Genomic DNA, 19,090 nt, shown 5'->3' with positions numbered 1-19,090 from the left:
GTTGTTTAGTGGGCATGGTGGGGTGTCGTTGGTGGGACTCAATCTTAAAGGTCTTTTCCAACCTTAATGATTCTATGATTTACAGCAACATTCAGGCAGGTACTTGCAAGTATCTCCCTTCATCTCGACTTCAAGTTTTGGCTTTATTTTCTGACAAAATCCTAGCACGATTTCAAAAACTGTATTAAGATCCAGGTCATCCTAGGGGGTGGGGGATGCAAGAGCATTTCATAAAGCTAATCCAAACTTACCAGTAAGTTGTAACCTGCACAGCTAGAGGCCAACAGCTGCTGTCCCATGAGCATGCCACTCATTACTCGTGGGCATGGATGTGTTAAACGTCTGCAGCTGCCAAAGGCTCTGCTGAGGGATCAGAGACCATTTATGTTATTTCTTTATCTCAGTTGATGGTCTCTGTCACTCCTTAAGAACTTACAGTTTAGTGCCACCTCCCAGCTTCCTGTAAGCACACTCTACAGAGGATATCTGTCCATGCCAGCTGCAACACCACCATCTGGAAAGAAGCCAAAGGTACACACTTTGCTGTCAACTGTGCTGACAGCACTGCAGCTGTCTCGGACAGAGCATGCACCAGTTTGAACACAAACCGACCTTGCCAAAGCCTGTCTTGGCCTCCCAAAACCACTTCTGCCTCAAGCAACTTCTTGCTGTACTATCATGGTGTCCTTACATGGTTGCTGGGGGGAAAAAAATCCTAAATTCAGCCATTGACAAGGTAAGCAGGAAGTTTACTTATAACACTACTGATTTTCTTCCCGGTACCTTGGAAATGAGAAGCCTCAGGAAAGGTTCAAAGACTACTCAACATCTAATGCCCAGGTTTTACAGCAGATATTGAACACACACTCCTAACTTGATTACCTAGGGCCAGGAGTCTCAAAGTAAACTCCCCCAACAAAGAGGTTGACTTACAGTGGGATAGAAACAGGATAGACTCAGAAAACAATTACATTCCCCAATTCATCACACAAATGTAGGCAAATATTTAAAACTTACTGTAAAATAGGGCTCATGCTTATTTTACAGGGTAAGCAGTGCTGGAAACAGGACTGTAAGGTTTACATTTGATACCCTTTCCTCAACAGCAGCGTCTGCATGCATGCAAGGTACAAGGAAAGAAATGCCCATAGCTCAAACATCCAGACCCACAGTACAGACATAATCAAAAAGGCTCGCTCTTTATTTTAAACATAAAAAGAAACATTTTACACAGCATTGTTAGAACTATTCGGTACCTGCATTCCAGAATTGTGCCAAACACTTTATAACTTTGAAATTAAAACAAAAGAAAGAAAATATCTTGCCCTTCTGCTATCTGATGTTCAAGCTTGTCCTGGATCAAAATTTCAAGTGCCTAGAGGAATTTACCAGCTTAACCAGGACAGGTGGCAATGCAAACAGAGGAAGATCAACGTGAGCCCTTAGGATACTTTGACAATACCACAGGTTGCAGCAGAGAGGATATGGATGCTTGCACTGCATCTCAGGCAGCTTACTCTCCTGATGCTCTGCAGGTTTAATACACAACCAGATGCACACACACCTCCACTCACACAAACCCCGGTCACACAGGAAATAATAATAATAAAAAACCATGAAAAGTGACCTAGATTTTTTTTTTCATTAGAGATAAGATTCCCACTCTGTTTTAAAAAAAGGGGATAATACAAAATTGGCACAAGTAGAAGGAAACCTGGCGGGTAAGTCTAGCCCCTCAGCTTCTAGCCTTCCAACTACAGCAAATACAGGGTGGAAGGGAATGCAGCTTTGCTTTCCAAGGGGCTGGCAGCAGTACGAGCTAGCAGCAAACTTGCTTCACTTGGAATGACAAAGATGGTTTGTTATGGGCTGTGAAGGAAGGTCAGCATTAGCTAAGGACATGGGGACCTTTCACTAGAGCAGGGAGCTCTGACCAAAATAACCCTGAGTTTTTTCCAGCAGGGAGAAAGTGTGCTATGTTGTGTGCTTGGGAAGAGCTGGTGGTTCCCTGCTCGTTCATTCCCTAATTATTGCATTACAGTCATGATCCTCTCTCCCTAAAACTTAACTAAGAGCACATAAACAAGGAGTCAGTCTGCAAGGACAGAAAGTGACTGATTCTGTGCTTCGAACTTCACCACCACTACCACTCCTCCCAAGATGCCCCAATGTCACAGGCCTTCCGTGAAGAAAGAAGATGTTAATGCAGGAAAGAAGCTGCTAGATCAGTGTGGGAAGGACAGCCAGCATCCCAAACATCAGAATGGTGTTTCATAACACCCAAGGAAAAAGCAAGATTTCACTACAGCAGACAGATAGGAGAGGAAGAAAAATTCTTGCTGTCAAAGTAATATCTGAGTCAATCCTTTCCTCAACTCCCTTCCTTTGGAAAGCATCACTACAGATTTCTGGGCTTTCACAGCAGAAGCTAGAGACTGCTTCTGCCCTATTCCTCAGCAGAGGCAGCTACGTTTGCTTGCAACACAGGCCTTTTCAGAGCTCTTCCAGAAAGGAAAACATCAGGCCAGAAAGAAAAGTTGCTATGAATGTTCAGGCCAAAGTCTTCCAGAGGTTTATACGTTTTGGGTGTCCCAGTTTTGGAATGCTACAGGAAATGTCTAAGAGTCAAATAACAAGTTGCAAGCCCCAACTCTGCAAATCAAGCCCATTTTGAAGATGTCTCACATTCAGCTTCCAAAAATCATTGGACACCTCTATGCATGCATATGTCACTGCATGCGTGTTCGCATGGGGGAAGCAAAATGGCCTTCTAGAAAAAACCCTCATGTCAGCCTCAGAACAAAGGTCACAATGCAAGACAGGAAAAAAAACAAAACACACACAAAGAAAAGTTGCTGCGAAAAACCCTGATTTTGGAATAGCAACAGTGTTGAGTGCAAGGTTCCACAAACACTAATGCGAAATGAAGCCTTCATAGCACAGATACGAGACCTGCAGCTCCCCTAGAATGTGCAGTGGTATGAACTATTAGTGAAGCAGACCAAATACGTAACAAATGTCTAGATTGGCAACAGCACACCACAGCCACTACCGGCCATAGATGCTCTCCTTTAGCATCTTTTCTTTTATCTTAAAAAAATCTGGAAAGGATTGAGCCCTGGCCTCAACTCTACATTTCTCACCCTTCTTGATGCGAGCCAAACCCTGGCTGTGACATCAGGTGTGGTACAGTCCTACTTCCTTGTTTGTTTATACACAGTATCTTTATTCTGACTTTTATTGCTTAAAACACCAGCTGTGCTGGGAAGACAGAACTGCCTGGAAAAGGAGCTGCTCCCACTCAGGAGCCAGGTCAGTGTATGTGGAAGACCAAAGCAGGGCTTCTGTACTATAGCACCTAGGAATAGGTCCCAAACCCATGGGGAAAACCCTGTTGCAGGCCCATGCACAAGATCAGGATCATTGGAACCTGAAGGATTCTTGCTGCCCTCTTGGGCTTGCTCCTACTCCTACCCTGAGCCGCACTTCAGCTACTGCAGATCTCAGACTTTGCTCACAGGTTCAAGGGTTACCACTGAGTGACTGGCAGAAGCAGCATTGGAGTCTGGTCTGTGCATCCAGTAATACACAGTTTACAAGTCTTCTCTAAACATGATCAGTTGGCCAACTGCACACAAAGACCCATCTCATTTTTACTTTTTTTCCGTAAGTCACACCATCACCAGTGGGACAAGGTCTCCCACCTCTCTGCTGAGGCCAGCAGAAGGCTGGGTCTTGTCCCTAGACACCACATGCCCCCCTGCCACAAGCAGAACAGGGTCTCAGGCACAACGTGAGCAGCTGTAGTGGTGAGAAAAGAAGGTGGAAGGGTGGGGGAGGAAGGTGACCATAAGCAGACATCCAACAAATGCTTGTCTGAGGATTGACTCTTCAGGGTTGCCAAGTTAGTCCCTATTCACCACAGCTAAAAACTTTGAGCACTGAAAATAAAATTTAAAAAGTTTAAAAAAAAGCGTCTCAAAGACCTCCAGGCAAGTTATGTTTTGGTGTTAACTGCAAACCCTTTGAAAGCCAGGGAAGAGAAGGCATGCTGACAACCATAAACCAATTCTTTGCTGGAACAGTCTCATGAGGCACCAGCAGAGGAACCTTCTCCAGCCTTCAATTGAACACAGAAGTCTGTGAGAAACCAAGGTGGACAGAGAAAGGGAACAGGATGGTGCGATGGGGGTAGAGGAGAAAAGTAGAGTGGTTGATACAATGAAAGTCTAACACTTCTACGAGTCCCTTTCCCACCCATCGCCCTGCCCATCATGACTTGGTGGTTGTTTCAGTCATGTAATACATAGGAAAACCTTGAGTGACAGAATCTGTATCTTACTGCTCCATGTAGCAGAGGCAGAAAGGGCTGTGACAGTAAACTTGAGTGGCTATAAGGGAATAAAAAAAAGGGGGGGGGGGGGGGGGACGGGACAAAATGCCAAACAAAACAAAACAAAACAACCTTAGTGAATTTTGTCACAGGGCCCTGCTGAAAGAAGGCTCAACAGTTTACACATTGAAGGAAGTGATCCCTATGCAGAAAGTGCTGCCAGAAAAGGAGAACTCCGAGTCACTAAATATGGCCTGAATGCTCTCAGGACATGACACGTAACAAGGAGAAGCTTGAGGTCCAGGCTGAAATCAGAGAGGAAATGCACTGTCTTGTCTGGGCCTGTGAGCGAGTGTCTCAGCACAGTCCAAAAGCCCTGTGAGTCTCTCCCAAAATGCAAGTGTGTCTGGCTCCCACACTCAGTCCATCTCCATCGACATTAGCCGGCGACGCTCTCGTCTTGTTTCCTGTACTTCCTTCTTGCAGCACCAACGGGAGCTGCAGTAGCCAATGAGGCAGGATAAGAGTCCAATGACAGTGGCCAGACCAATGCCAATCAACAGGGGATACTTGAAAGCATTCAGAACTGAAAGAGGAAGGCAAAATCATTAGATATCACTGAGAAATTCAGAGATCCCCTTTATTTATTCTTGCCTAAAAAAGGAGAAGATCCCACATTATTCAGTCATGGGCAGATTAATTATTTCAGAAGGAAATTACACTAGTTTTCCTTCTTGATTTCTGTCTTTTGAGGTTTGGAACTCAACTTACTGGACTCTCTTACCCCCTCACCCTAATTCTTCCTCCACCATTTCAAAGCCTCAGGGAGGCTAGAAGCACCAGAGGAACCCTGGAGTGAGACAGCAAAGTAGAGCTAGTTCCAAGAGGTATTCCATTACCTGTTCCTCCAAAAGCCTTGCAAAGTTTCCCCATCAGAGGCAGACTGTGGCTGCACTCTTTGTAATATGTTTCCAAATGGCAAGGAGTAGACTCCTTTACGCTTTGCTTGATGAGAACTACTCATACAGTATATTACCTGCCACTCAGAAACCCTGTCTAATCAACCTCCAAAGTTGGTACCTAAACAAGAAATTTGATTTGTAGGCACCTACTGCTCAGTTAAAAGGCAGGGTCAAGAACTGTAAGGCATTTGGAAAGTACAGTTATAATAGTTTTCTGCACAGTAGGGAGAACAAAAACTTCTGATTCCTTTCAAGTTCATGGAACTTCCCAATATGACCTTTCCTGGAAATACTGAGAAGAAAGCAACTAGTTCAAAACCCCTCCCGCATTAATTTTCCTCCTTAGCTATGTGCTGAATGCAGCATCTAGCTTGCAACTTGCTTCTCATGAAGTCTAGCAACACTTGCAGCTCAGGTTGGAAAGCAGACAAGGTATTAAGTGCAGGGAGCAGCATATCTTGTGGTTAGGAGAGGGAGGAAGGAGTCAGAGCTCTGACTTTGTTCTCAGCTTTGATATTAACCACAACACGACTACTTCAGCACGCCCCATCTGCAAACCAAGGCTTCCTCCTGTAGGCAGCAGAAGGGTTAACACTTGGAGAGAATACTACGCCTTGACTAAAAGATGTCCCAGCTATGCAAATCACCACCAAGAGATGATCACAAAAGAGAACACTTCAGTCTTATAAGTATGATCTGTTCAGGCCTACCTAGTCTACAGAATCTGGAATCAGAAGTTGCAAACAATAGAAAAGGATAACAAAATCTCACGAGATTATCACAGGCACCTTTAAAAACAGCCATGGGGAGTATTTGTCACAGAAAGATATAACAAGGTGTTAAACAACATATTGCATAACACACATTGCAATCTCTTACCATCCATTTTCACAGATAGAAAGATGGGTTTGGCTTTGATGTCAGGTTCCCGCTGCCATACACCGGTGGCAGATCGCACCCACGGGGTCACTACGCAGTAGTGGTTCCCAAAGTCGTGGTCCTCACAGCCATGCACACGGAGCCGGAATTCCAGCGGGCTGATTCTCTCCAGGCTGAGATCACTGCTCCCGTTTCTCCTGCTCTGCATGACAATCCCTCTCCGGTCCAGCGAGGCCAGCAAGACAGGCTCTCTGTCCAATGCAAAGGATCGCACAGCAAACCAGGAGACATCAAAGGACATATCATCTGCATTTGTGGACAAAGAAGAATTTGGACATGTTGGTGAGCTCCGAAGAGTATTCATAGTGCCACTTCTCAACAGAAAGGTTAATCTGCAAGAAGCATAGCCGACACTGGTCTGACAGTGGAAGAAAAAAAAGAAAAGAAAAAAGAAAAAAGGAAAAAAGAGTGCCCTGAACATGTCCTTTCTAGGAGGATTCAAGCAGTGAACTGCGATGAAATGCACTGGCATGAAGAACGTAGCTGCACAGAAAAGGGTGACTTACTACAGGGACAACAAAGAGGAGATTTCTTGCTTTCTTGCCTGCCATTCTAAAATTTGTATTTCATTTCTGATCTAAGTTTTTACCAAGCAGGCCTAGTGTCATAATAAGTTCTATAACTATGCTGAATCTACACTGAAAAGAGATTGGAAGCGCTCAGTATTTGCTAGCGGAGAGTGATGTGCAATCACTATCCTCATGCAGGACCTACACAACCACAGTGTCAGAAGGCTCTTTCTGGATTAGACCTAATCTTTCCAGATTAGACCTAGTCTTCAGACTCCTTCCTTACATTCTGTCTGCCTAAATGAATACAGAGATTCTACACGGAGAACAAAAAATTACCTACAAAAATACAAAGCATTCAGGAGCAAAGCCTGACCATGATGCTTTTTATACATTTTTTTCCAGAGTTGTGGGTTACTGTCACGCATCATCAGGCATCATGCCTTGTACAAGTTTTGCCACCCAAGGAGATAGTCTATAAAAATGCGTTTACAACACCTTTAACATTTAACATAGCTGACAGGTAGTCAGAATTCATCAACACATCTAGCTCTTTCTACATTCATGCAAGATCCTATTGATCCCATTAGCAGATCTCAGTCTTAACCCTATTAGGCTCATGTAGCTGAGTATCTACTTTAGAAATCACTGCTATTCTTTGCTAATGTGAGCCCAGCAACACCTGTCAGCGTCTGAAACCTGGCATGACCTAGAGCATAGACAGGAAAGCCTGCTCACTTGTTTCATCAACAGGTCTTCCTTCCTGGCACATGAGCAAACCAATGGGCTCAAACTGGAAACAGAGGTTACTATTTCTGTCCTGAGTTTTGGGTACTGGTAGAAAATGCGCACAGGGCTTAACCTTCTCACGCCTAAGACAGTCCCAGTGATTTTGGCAATGTATCAAACCTCCATTTGCTAGTATTGAGATCTCTGAAAAATACAGTATTAGCAATCTGAAATTTAAAACTGACCTTTCACCTAATTGAGTTTGCTCTTCTCTGAACTTCCACATTTGATCTCCAGGCTAATGGAAAAATTAAAGCCCTAAACATGCTGCTGTACTCAAATTCTTTGCAGATATAAGTGAAGAAAATTTTTAAGCCTCTATCAGGCAAGCTAACACTTCAGGAAGGAAGGGAACCTTAAAATATTATTTTAAAGTAAAGTGAAGTAAAGGGACATCCTCAGCTCTGCTACTTGAAGTATAACATCAGCTGGCCAGACAGAACATTTTCCCTTACCGCAGACAAAAACCAGGCACTGTTTGGGGTATAATTAACTCCCCTGTAAGGTGCACTGGTTTTACACACATCTTCAAAAACGAAACAAAAAGATGAGAAAGCAGATGTTACTACCAGAGACCCTGGTTGATCAAACTGTTTTGAGGCACCAGCCAGTTTCCTGCCCTCCCTGCCACAGCCAGCTACCCCAGCTGACAGCACAGAACCTCAAGAGAGCACCTTGCCTCTTTTGCAGCCCTACAGCAGGAGTAGGTTTCCCAGTCCTACACGGGGGTCAGCATAGGTCATAAGGACCAGCAGCCCCCACAACAATCACTCCTGCCAATCGTACTATAAATACTACTATAAGTTACTTGGCATAGCACTCAGACCGCTTCCCTTGAAAGCAAAGTTAATAAAAATTACCATAAACACATGTTCAGTTAACAGGACCAAAAACTTTGACCTCTGCTTTGTGTACTCATCCAACCGCCTGTGGGAAACGGCCTCTACTGGAGAGAGCTCTGTTTCTATAAACTACTCTGTCTCTGCTGCCTGTTTATGCCAAATACGGTAATAGCACCAGTCCACAGGCAGTCACATTGGGAACGACCAATTCCTTCCAAAGATCATCAAGAGTGCCATTAGCTCTTGTGTTTCCAGGTACCGCAGGAGCATATGGACACCTTCCAGGCTTAGTCCAACTATGCTGAACACACCATTGCACTTGCTAAAAAAGGTTTGAACAATAAATTTAGATATTAAAAAAATATCTAGCCTTCAGATTCACAAACAACTTGCTACCTTTGAAGAATTCTTTCTTTTCAGTTTCAGTTAATTTGAGGTTCCCTTCCCTCCACATACAAAAATGAGTGCAGGCACTTGCTGTCATTTTGAAATAGCTGAATCTATCTTCTGTAATTACAACATGGGACAACAGTATTATGCCAACATATTTTATTAGTCAGTATACACAGTGTGCAATTAGTGATTCACTACAGTCAGAGGAAGGATTTGGCTCTGAGTACTTTTTGTCACTATCCTCCTTGAAATAGCTTAATACAGCAAAGTCATCTGATTCATTTCTTTGTATCCCTGGTTTTCATGCAATAAAACCACTGGAAAATTTAGCAAAACCAGGACATAAATCAGGTGCTCTCTAAAGATCAGTGATAACCATGCCTAGCAGCTCCCAAGTGCTAATAAATATGTACTTTTACTGACATAAAACAGGTCACACACTAGGCTTCCCAAAAGCACCTGTACCATTCCACACACATCTTGCATCAATGTTGACAAGTCATACTCACAATTTTTGTCCCCAGTCTACCAAAACCAAACCCAACCACAAGAACCACACTCACACTTAACACTACAAAGGTTTCTTCCACCAGTTCCTTCCATGCTCCACAATGTTGTAAGTAGCGTGGGACACCTTGTCCAGGTGTCCCACAGAGGAAAGCATAACATCTCAGTGCCAAGCTCAGAAGGCCATCAAGGACCTCAGTGGCCCCAGGTCATGCAACTCAGCTGCTTTCATAAAGGAACACAAAGCACTGGGAGCTGGATGCTTCAGAGCTCTGTGAGCAGAGCAATAGTGGTGCTATGCTTCCTCCCCTCAGTTAGTGAGGATCATCAACATGTAAAGCACATCTTTATGCACATTTCAATTTGACACACAGGACTAAGCTGTCTGGGTCTTAGCTGCTTCCCTGGCCAATTACTCCTCAAAACAGGGAATCCTATTTCTAGACCAGCTCTTAGGAACCATACACTTCCACTACTTAGAATGAAGCTCTCTCAGCATCTTGTTACAGTGCTGAATCACAATTTTGAGACCCTTTTTGTTTACTACATTTAAATGAGGTTGAATAGGGCTTCCTAGAGAGCTGAGCAAACCACTTCAAGTCATACAAGAGGTAAACAAGCTGGTTTTGTTAAATTCTCCAGAGTACCCACTGGGTCTGTCTGGAGCAGATAAAAACACATCTCCTTTCAGGCACAGTAAGTAATACTTTTAAATCCCTAAGCACATAACCCAAGAAGGGGTGATCTGGGAAGTCTAGAGAGATCATTTGTGAAAATGTGTATTCAACAGAAGTATCAGAAGCAGCTTTTATATCTTCAGGGCACAGAAGAACTACTATTCCCGCCGACACACACATACTCCCCTCATATCAATTCAAAACACCAACCACAGCTGCCAAGCCAAAGGAGCACTTCTTTAGATGGAGCAGTTGCTGCCATGTACTGAGCTTAGTAATACACACTCCATTTCAGCAGGGTCTCAAAGAAGCAGAGGAAATTAAAGCACACAGCAGTCACGCCAAAACCTTTTCCACCCTTTTGAAAATTTCCCACAGGATGGGTACACACAAACACACACAGAATATTGTGAATTGCCTCTACTAGACAAGGGTCCAACCCATAAGTAACGCTTCTAGAAACAAATGGTTCAATCTAACTGTAACAAAGAAGGGCACTGACAAAGAACATTGGTCATTTAACTTCTCAGCTCCTTGGAAGTACTTTATTTTTCTGATTGTGCATACAAAGAGGGAGAAGAGGTGGCATGTGACACCTCAACTTATTACAGGAAGCATACATACTAACCCACATGCATGCTTGCAAAGTTGAGTGCCTACGTCTATAAGAGCAAAGCTGGCTGTCATACCGAGTGTGTTCAAAGTGTTTTGGATGCACATTTAACAAGACATCCTATGAAATTCCCTGATGCTTCTTTGCTCACAAGAGGGCCCAAAACACAGCCCTGCAGCAGGTCTGACACCAGAAGAGTAGATGGCCTTTGAAAGTCATCATGCCCCTCAGAAGAAGGTCAAATGCAATTGCTCTGCTCTTCTTTCTCATCACATTCCCAAATGGAAAGACCATGTCTGTACTGCTGTTTTCTTCTAGGAGATGCTAGCAACTCTTGCTCTGTTTATCTGATTACCTGGTGTCGGCTTTCCCTAACAACGTGCCTCATTTCCCCACTGGGATGAGACAGCCCTGTTATTTTCACAGTCTGTCTAATGCTTTTAATGAGTGCCAAACAAGTTCTCCATTCCAGTTGTGAATTAAATTATGATACTGACTCAGCATAGAGACCGATCAGAGATGGGATACAGGGAAATAAGGTTACTACTGAGGAACTATATCTGTTTCTTATCGTATGAGCCCTTAAGGCCCTTCTTCACCTAACCTGCTCTGTTATCCCACTGCTCTAGTCCCCTCCATCTCTTAAGGCCAAGAAGGCAGACTGACAAGGAAAGTCTGCACACCCTATAGCTGTTGCATAGATTCCAGCTGTTCCCTGCAGCTCTTCTGCTGGTCTCATCCAGAGGACCAGCAAGGACTGGAGAGGGGCCAGCTTCTCAGGCCCATATGGGGTTTCTCCACACAGCATGGCTGGTTAGGCCCCAAATCCTGCTCATTCAGCAACTGGAGGCTCAGAGCATAGACTGAAAGGTTCCCTCAAAACCTGCCACAATGCCACACTTTACTCCGTTCTAGGTGTATCTGTTGCCTGTGCCTCATCTGCCCCATTAGAGACAAAAAAGGACCAACCCAAAAACCAACCCAAAACAAGGAAAAAAAACCCCAAACACAGGGGCAGAGATCTACCATGTTCAAGATGGCATTACCCAGCTATAGAACAGATTACAGTGCCGACATTTAAAAACTGCACTGGCTGCTCATGACAGTTGGAAACAGCATAATTTCCAACTCCAGGCATCATCTATCAATGCAACAGACATCCATGAACCTTTATGAAGTTGCCTAGTTAAAACTGAATTGTGCTGATGTGCAGCTCCTCGAAGAGGACACCTTTTCACTTCGATCCCTTTGATTAATTATCCTTATCTTGTCAGTGCTTCTCCCAGTCTCAAGCTACCAAACACACAAAAAACCATCACAAACCCAACTGCAGCGGAGCACTAACAGGAGAGCCCCACTGTTACTAACTGGCCTCTTTTCAAGTTTTAAGTGAGTCAGGGATGCTGAGGCCTCTTTCACAAGGCAACCCCAAGCTTATTTTAGCTGTCGAACACCAGCAGAAGCGGCAGGTGCTCCCTGCCAGCAATTATTGCTTTGCAAAGGACACCAGCTGCTTTGGGTACTGCCTCACAACAATACCTGTAAGAGCTTGGGCACACCTCAACTTAGAAGAGGCCTCCTGCTGAGCAGAAACCACAGGACAGACTGAGGTGTACATACAGGCATACGTCGCTGCTTACTGTGTCCAATATCCCAGACTATGAATCTTTTGACAGCAATAAAGTTCACTCAGCTTTTCCTCCCTACTAAGCATTTCAATAATACAATCCACAGACTTCTATCATTTTTTCACAGGCAGCACACAACTGTAATCTAGCAAATTGCTTCCCCGCTACACTCAGATTTAATGTAGAACAGACATCTTGGAATTTCAAAGTGATGGGCCTTTACTAAGCTTGGTACTTCATCTCATCAGCATTATGAGCATTATTAATCATCATTACATTATAACTAATATTTTCTGCACAGCACCTCTTTTGTAGTGGCTTACACGTAGATTTCTAAGTTTCGCATGAATCATGAAATCTTTATATTTAGGTATATACATTTATATATTTATATTTACATACATATTTATAGATTTACTTTAAATACATTTTTATATTCATATATATAGAGAGAATTACTTTAAAAAAACTAAACTCACTCTGAACCCAAATTTTGGGTATAATAACCAGAGTTATTGTCACAGCATTTTGATGAAAAGCAGTTCAGGCAATGCTTGGCAAGCAGCTAGGTTTTGAGCAATTCTCTGAACTTTTCAGCTCTTCATAAAAATTTGCCTTTAAAGTGTCTGCTACCTTTTCACAGCAATTAGGTACTGTGTTTCTTTCTTCCACACAAAAAATGAGGCTCACCTCTGAAGGCATCATCAATAAACATTCATTTTTGGCATTGAGGCTGCAGTAGTCAATTACTGTGATTTTCAGATTTACATTAAGCCTTAAATTCACTCTGAAGCATGAAGCTGACTGGCCAAGTGACTTTAAGATTTGTTTACAGATGACCATTTTCTCTTAACCGGTTTTGCCAATGGACCTCCTTTCAATTAAAGGAAACAGGAATAGTTTTCATGGCCCATCTAGTGGTTTTAGGCTGAGACTGCCAGCTGCAGGGTCGGTTGGTACAGATGGCACAGTGGGGTTTAGCAGTAAGAACACTTTTTTCCCCTCCCCTCAGAATGTGAAACAAAAAACCTTTTTTTAAATTGGGCTGTGTAAAACAAACATGCTCTCCTGTATTTATCTAGTGCTATAGGATTTTCAATGCTGGTTCTCAATTCTCCAGCCTCATTCAAAGGACGTAGAGTTGTAACAGCTGGTATTATTCTGCCTGGTGAAGGCAAATGAGTTACAAGTAAAATAATTTTGCCAAAATACCTGGCTCAAGTGCCATTCCTTCCATTGTGACGATACACAGCAAATCTGCCAGTTCACCCTGGTAAATCGTCGGGTTGTCAGAATGCACTGAGACATTAAACACAGGACCTAGAAAAGAGTAACCACAATTATTCATGACAGGCTTTTCTTCAGTGTCCAAAACCTTTCTTGCATGTTTTTGAAGTATTCGCTGCTAGTTTGTGGAGACAAAGCTCTATCTAAGCAATCATCTAAGTTTTCGCAAAATAGTTATCCATTTTTAGCCATTAATTCCTCACTAAGAGAAAGTACCCAAACTGCCAGACCTGTCAGCCAACACAGAGGCTGCTGCCCAAGTCTGCCGTCTACTGTCCTGCACAAAAGGAGCCCGTCTTCCACTGATGACTCCTTTAAGAGCATGAGAGTTCAGGTCTTCAGGCTAATCCAGCATGGATCTTTTTGGCTGAGGCTGTCAATAGGAATTCAAGTTAGAGCAAACCAGTATTTTAACAATACACATGGTTCTGCTACGGAACTGAAACACGGACAATACAAGTGCATCTGATAACACTTTTCTGTGGGTTTTCCTTCAGGCTCTGCCACAGATAGCTTCTTCTGTAGATGATGTTTCAAAGCCCAAGGGTACAGTAACTCCTTCAGTTGCAAAGTGGTGATGATATTGGTGAAAACCATTAGGCTGTTAATAAAATGCTCAGACACCATGATAACGTGGTGTTTGACTTCTGAGGTACATAAGTTAAAAAACAAAACTCTCCCAAATTTTGACAACAACTTCATCTCTGGTGCAAAATTAACAAAACCACAACTCCCCAGATATACCAACATCGCTAGTACCCTCTATTTCACAGGGCAGAAACTGAAGAATGCGTAAAATACCCTTAGTGATTTTTCTACTAAACAAGGCGAAGGAGATGAGTAGGAGGAAAGCTGATGCTAATGGTGGCCTCCAGGATGGCTTTGGGGGAAGGGGCCAGGGAACCCAAGAAGGAACTTGGGACTCAGATTAAGAAGTAATCCTTTTTACCGCCACTGGACTCCATTAGCTGCTATCATTACCTGGCTTAGCTACCTCTGGGACAGCAGCAGCAACAACAAGCATAGAAAGGTAGTTTGGGAAGAAAGAAAAGCTGTTGGAAGATTTGCCCTCCTCCACTCTTACATGCTACTATTTTAGTACAGGAACTGTAAATTTCAAATCCACTGAAGATCAGTGGCAAACAATGCTTTTGACGGAGAACATTTAAGGAAATCATCCAGGACAACCCACTTGTCCCTTGCCCTCCCAACAGGTTTCTGTGGAACGCTATGCTAATAACTCACCACACCGCACACACTTATCACATCACTTCCAGACTGAGGTTCTGGAAAGAAACTTGGATGTGCCATGAAGCTAGAGCTGTCATTTTTGGTGAAACTATTCTAGACTACAAGGGCCTGGCTTGTTTTGGTCAGCAGAGATTACACAGCACACCAAGACATGAATTCCAATTATAACGCAATAATTACTTCCATGGCTTCCAAAATTCCCCCCACAATTTCCACTGGGCACAATGTGCTGCTCTTTGTTATACCATAAATTTCTTACAGCCCTCTTCTCTGCCCCAGAAGCAGTTGTACTTTGTACACAAGGGTAGTATGTAGACATATAATCCCAGAGGTTTGTATCCATTTTGACACTAGAAGTCCTCTCTATTAAAAATTAAGATTGCAAGTTACCCCACCAAGCAAGGATAAGAGGGTGGTAGAGATGCAACAGAGGTTACATGTGGACTACCAGCTGAGCTGAGACTCCTACATGCTTATTCTAGAACATATTTAAGGAAATAAGAGACCCAGAATGCTCTGAAGTTCGGCTGTTCACATAGTGACTTCACGAGCAGCCTGCAGCCCTAACTTAAGCTCAGCATGATGGGATCCTTTTCTGGGGAAACGGAGAGAGATTAATCTGATTGCTTCCTCAGCCTCTATCCAAACTCCTTCTGTGTGAATTCAGTCCGTTTCCTGACATTCCCCCACCCCACCCCCCCCCAACCATACTCCCCTTGCAGCCTATTTGATTATTCTTCTTCAGATAAAACAAGACATTTCCCATCATTTTCTTTGGAGTTGTGCAGACAGAAGTTCAAGGTCCTAGGGGACTAAAGGCAGCATGGACCAGGGCACTCCAGCCAACTGTAACCAGAAAAGTCTCAAGCTGTGTGTGAACTGTCAGAGCAACAGAAGCAAAGAGACTGTCAAAATCTGCCAGGAACACCCCTGCATTCCCAGCACATACCCTCTGTTGCACTGATCAAAGACAAAACGGCACCATAATAATCCTGGTACTGTCTATAGCTCAGGATCTATGCTAAGCCCCAGCAGTGAGTGAGGTGACATCATGTCAGGAATATGGGACATGCTCTACTCCAGCAAACAGGCTCTGTCCTGCCTAGACGCTGGCAGGGATTGAGCAAGGGAGATGAACTGCATGATCCCAACTTTGTCAGGCTAAGGATGGGCTGCCTTACCCCTGCCCTGGCAGGGTAAACAAGGAAAGACAGAGGGTGCATACAGACAGGACTTTTCAGGCCTTATTTCTAGGTTGAAAGTCCAAGCATCTACTGCATTGAACAGACACTGGCTTCAAACCCTGGCATGCCAACAAACCACTAATGCAGAGTGGAGTCTGAGCACTCCTGGCCATTGAATGTCACACAAGGGTAAAAGCTAAGCTTGTTCGGTAACTCAGCCAGAAAAGGCCAGATATCATGGCAATGCAGCACTCCCTACATACTCTTCAGTTCTGGGTCACCAAGTGCATCTCTACCCTGTCTCCCACATGAAGAGTCAAAGCTTCCTGGGCAGTAAGGTGGCTACTAGGCAGCAGCTGCTCTGTCATTTCATGATCGTACTTCCCTTTGGTTATTTTCCTACTAGGGTATATCTACTGCAGATTACCTTCTGTACCTTCAGGGAGAAATCATTGTCCTGTGTTAGAACAGCTGGATTTCAACAAGGAGTCGAGAGATGAGTCAGGGGTTGTGCTCTTCCCTCTCCAGCTGAAGAGGGAAAACAATTATTTTTTATTTTTTTAAACCTAAGCAAGCTTCATTACAGTGCAGGTTTCTTAGTTCAGTCTTGAAAACTGTGTAGTTGCAACTTCCTAGGAGGAGCGTCTTTCTTCTTTGGAAGTATCTCAGGCCTTCTGCCCATGGGGCCATGGCCCTCAGGCATGAAAGGACAGAATAAAGCATCTTCGTAGATTTCCCACACACACACTATCAAACCTGAAAAGGCAGGAGGCTGTTTTGAACAGAGACCCATTAGCCCTGAGCTGGACCACAAAGACCATTTAATCCCCTACCCTCCACCATAAGGTACACTTGAGTCAGAGTTGTAGTCGCTACACAGCCTGAGAAAGATTCACAGAAGCTGACAACACACTCTACTCCCTCATTAAAAGTCATCTGCATGCCGCCCTTCTCTATAAAAGGGTTCTGGTCTTGGTTTTGTTTGGTTTTATTCTAAAAAACCAAACTGACCAATGCTTTTAACCTGATTATAACTTGCCTGATTGATGTCCCCAGCTTAAACAATTTACTCTGGCTTTAGCTGAACCTGTCTGGCAACTGGATGAGAGAAGCAGGAATGAGCTGCATGCCAATCTCAAACAAAAGCAGCAGCAAACCAGTGTTTGTTAGTGGGTTACAAGCAAAACCATCACCTTCTCTAACTGGACATATGCTTTACTGCAGGCTCAAGAAAAGCACCTGGGCAAAAAACAGCACCAGAGCAAACACGGGATGCTTCCAGACACATTTTCAAGTCTTCTGAGGACCTCCCAAGAGGTCACAAACATGCCACAAAAACCTTCTGCAAAGTGTAGATCCTGTTGGGTTTTTTTTCCCCCATTACGATCACACCGCAGTATTCAAGAAGCCCTGGATCTAGACTCCACCAAGCAGGGCTTGGCACAAAACCCTCAAGTGCTTTTCTTAAGTTTTTACCCTCCAAGACAAAAAAAACCCAAACACAAAAAACCCCACCACACCAAAAAAACCCCTCAACCCCAAGCTTACAGAGGCAGGCATGTGGTAACAGGCAACTCCCAGTAGACACTGAGGACACCAACTATTGGGTCTCAGCATCGCCACGCTCAAGCACTTGCAGTGTCACAGGAAGGGCTGGGGAGGCGACATGAACTGTCCTTCGATGAGATCTGAGTTCATGCTACATTAACACTGAGAAAAATAGAACTCTACAGATAACAGATGATGTGGCTTTGCTCACCTTGCCACCTGGATTTAACAGTTTGAAATACTGTTATTGGCACCTATTGGTCACTCGGAAGAATAAACAAACCAGAATTTAGTTTCAATTGCAGAGTTGACAGATCAAGCATGACCTGTAAAGCTCATCAAGAACAAAGCAAAGTTAAGTGTAGGAAAGCTGCTCAGGAGCTTGAAAGCTGAGAAATAATTGGATTTTAATAACTTCAGATCTGAAGATAAGTGTCATAACCTCAGCTAATTTGGAAACTAAAGAGCACAGATTTACAAAACCAACCAGCATTCCCAATTCTAAGAGCTAAGCATCAACCTTCCCCTAAATTGCCATCTTCTGCTGAGACCTTTGATTTAAACTAAGTCAAAATCTCTTTTTCTCACTATAGTAAGACCATATGTAAGCTTAGATACAACCCCTAAAAGAAGTTTTCTTCTTTATTAAAGTAATAACAATTACAGTTACAGCATCTGCAGTACAGATAGGAATAAAAAGAGTTTTCAGAGCATTTCTCAACTTCTGAATGCTTGAAAAACACTATATAATTTTAAACAGAAAGTGAAGAAACTGAGGTTAGAAGTTTACTAGTACAAATCTAGAAGTGCTTAAAGAGAAACCAGGTTCCAGGATCAGGACCTGTTTGGTGTAATTTCTTCTGAATTTCCCCTTTTATGGCAGATCTCATTGCTCAAACCATTGATTTCATGCAACCCAGGAAGGAAACTCCAGGATCCAAATCCTATAGTGATATACTTTTCAGCTAGAAAGTGTATTACAAATTCTTCCACGTATGTAAATGAAAGGAAGAAGTGTTTATAAGCTGCACCAAATTTGGTTTATTACTTTGTGCTCAGATTCACACTGAACAGGCTGCAGGGTGGAAAGGAGGAGTTCAAGTTTATTGAGTTTATCTATTCAGCTTAGGGATTTACATATTGGAGAAAAATAAAAAAATCCTGAGCCCTATTTACCTGATGTCATCCCATTTCCCTGCTGTCCTTCCCGACTCAGTAATCCAAACACCTGTCCTGGTTTCAGCTGGGATAGAGTTAATTTTCTTCCTAGTAGCTGGTACAGTGCTGTGTTTTGGATTTAGCATGAGGATAATGTGATAACACACCCATGTTTTAGTTGTTGCTAAGCAGTGCTTACACTAGTGCCCTGGTTTCGGCAGGGATAGAGTTAATTTCCTTTCTAGTAGCTGGTATGGTGTTCTGGATTTAGGATGAGAACAAAGTTGATAAGGCACCGATGTTTTAGTTGTTGCTAGGTAATGCTTACACTAGCCAAGGACTTTTCAGCTTCCCATGCTCTACCGACTGAGAAGGCTGGAGGTGCACAAGAAGCTGGGAGGGGGCACAGCCAAACTGGCCAAAGGGACATTCCATACCATGTGACGTCATGCTCAGTACATAAACTGGGG

General features: G+C 43.4%; 1 protein-coding gene across 1 annotated transcript in view; it reads right to left on the bottom strand.

The window, feature by feature from the left end:
- Positions 1-4,454: 4,454 nt before the first annotated feature.
- Positions 4,455-19,090, bottom strand: part of PTGFRN (prostaglandin F2 receptor inhibitor) — a 40,502-nt gene continuing 25,866 nt past the window's right edge. The window contains exons 7-9 of the mRNA XM_009274503.2: positions 13,405-13,512; positions 6,175-6,480; positions 4,455-4,919 (exon numbers count right to left, since the gene is read on the bottom strand). Coding sequence (XP_009272778.1) covers positions 4,753-4,919; positions 6,175-6,480; positions 13,405-13,512 — 581 coding nt within the window. The 3' untranslated portion in view covers positions 4,455-4,752. The remainder of the gene's footprint in view (positions 4,920-6,174; positions 6,481-13,404; positions 13,513-19,090) is intronic.

Source organism: Aptenodytes forsteri, unplaced genomic scaffold (assembly GCF_000699145.1).
Source record: "Aptenodytes forsteri isolate BGI_AS27 unplaced genomic scaffold, ASM69914v1 Scaffold207, whole genome shotgun sequence".
In the NCBI taxonomy this organism is placed as follows: Eukaryota; Metazoa; Chordata; class Aves; order Sphenisciformes; family Spheniscidae; genus Aptenodytes; species Aptenodytes forsteri.
Note: the sequence above shows the minus strand (reverse complement) of the source record. Positions and strands in the feature narration are given on the sequence as shown.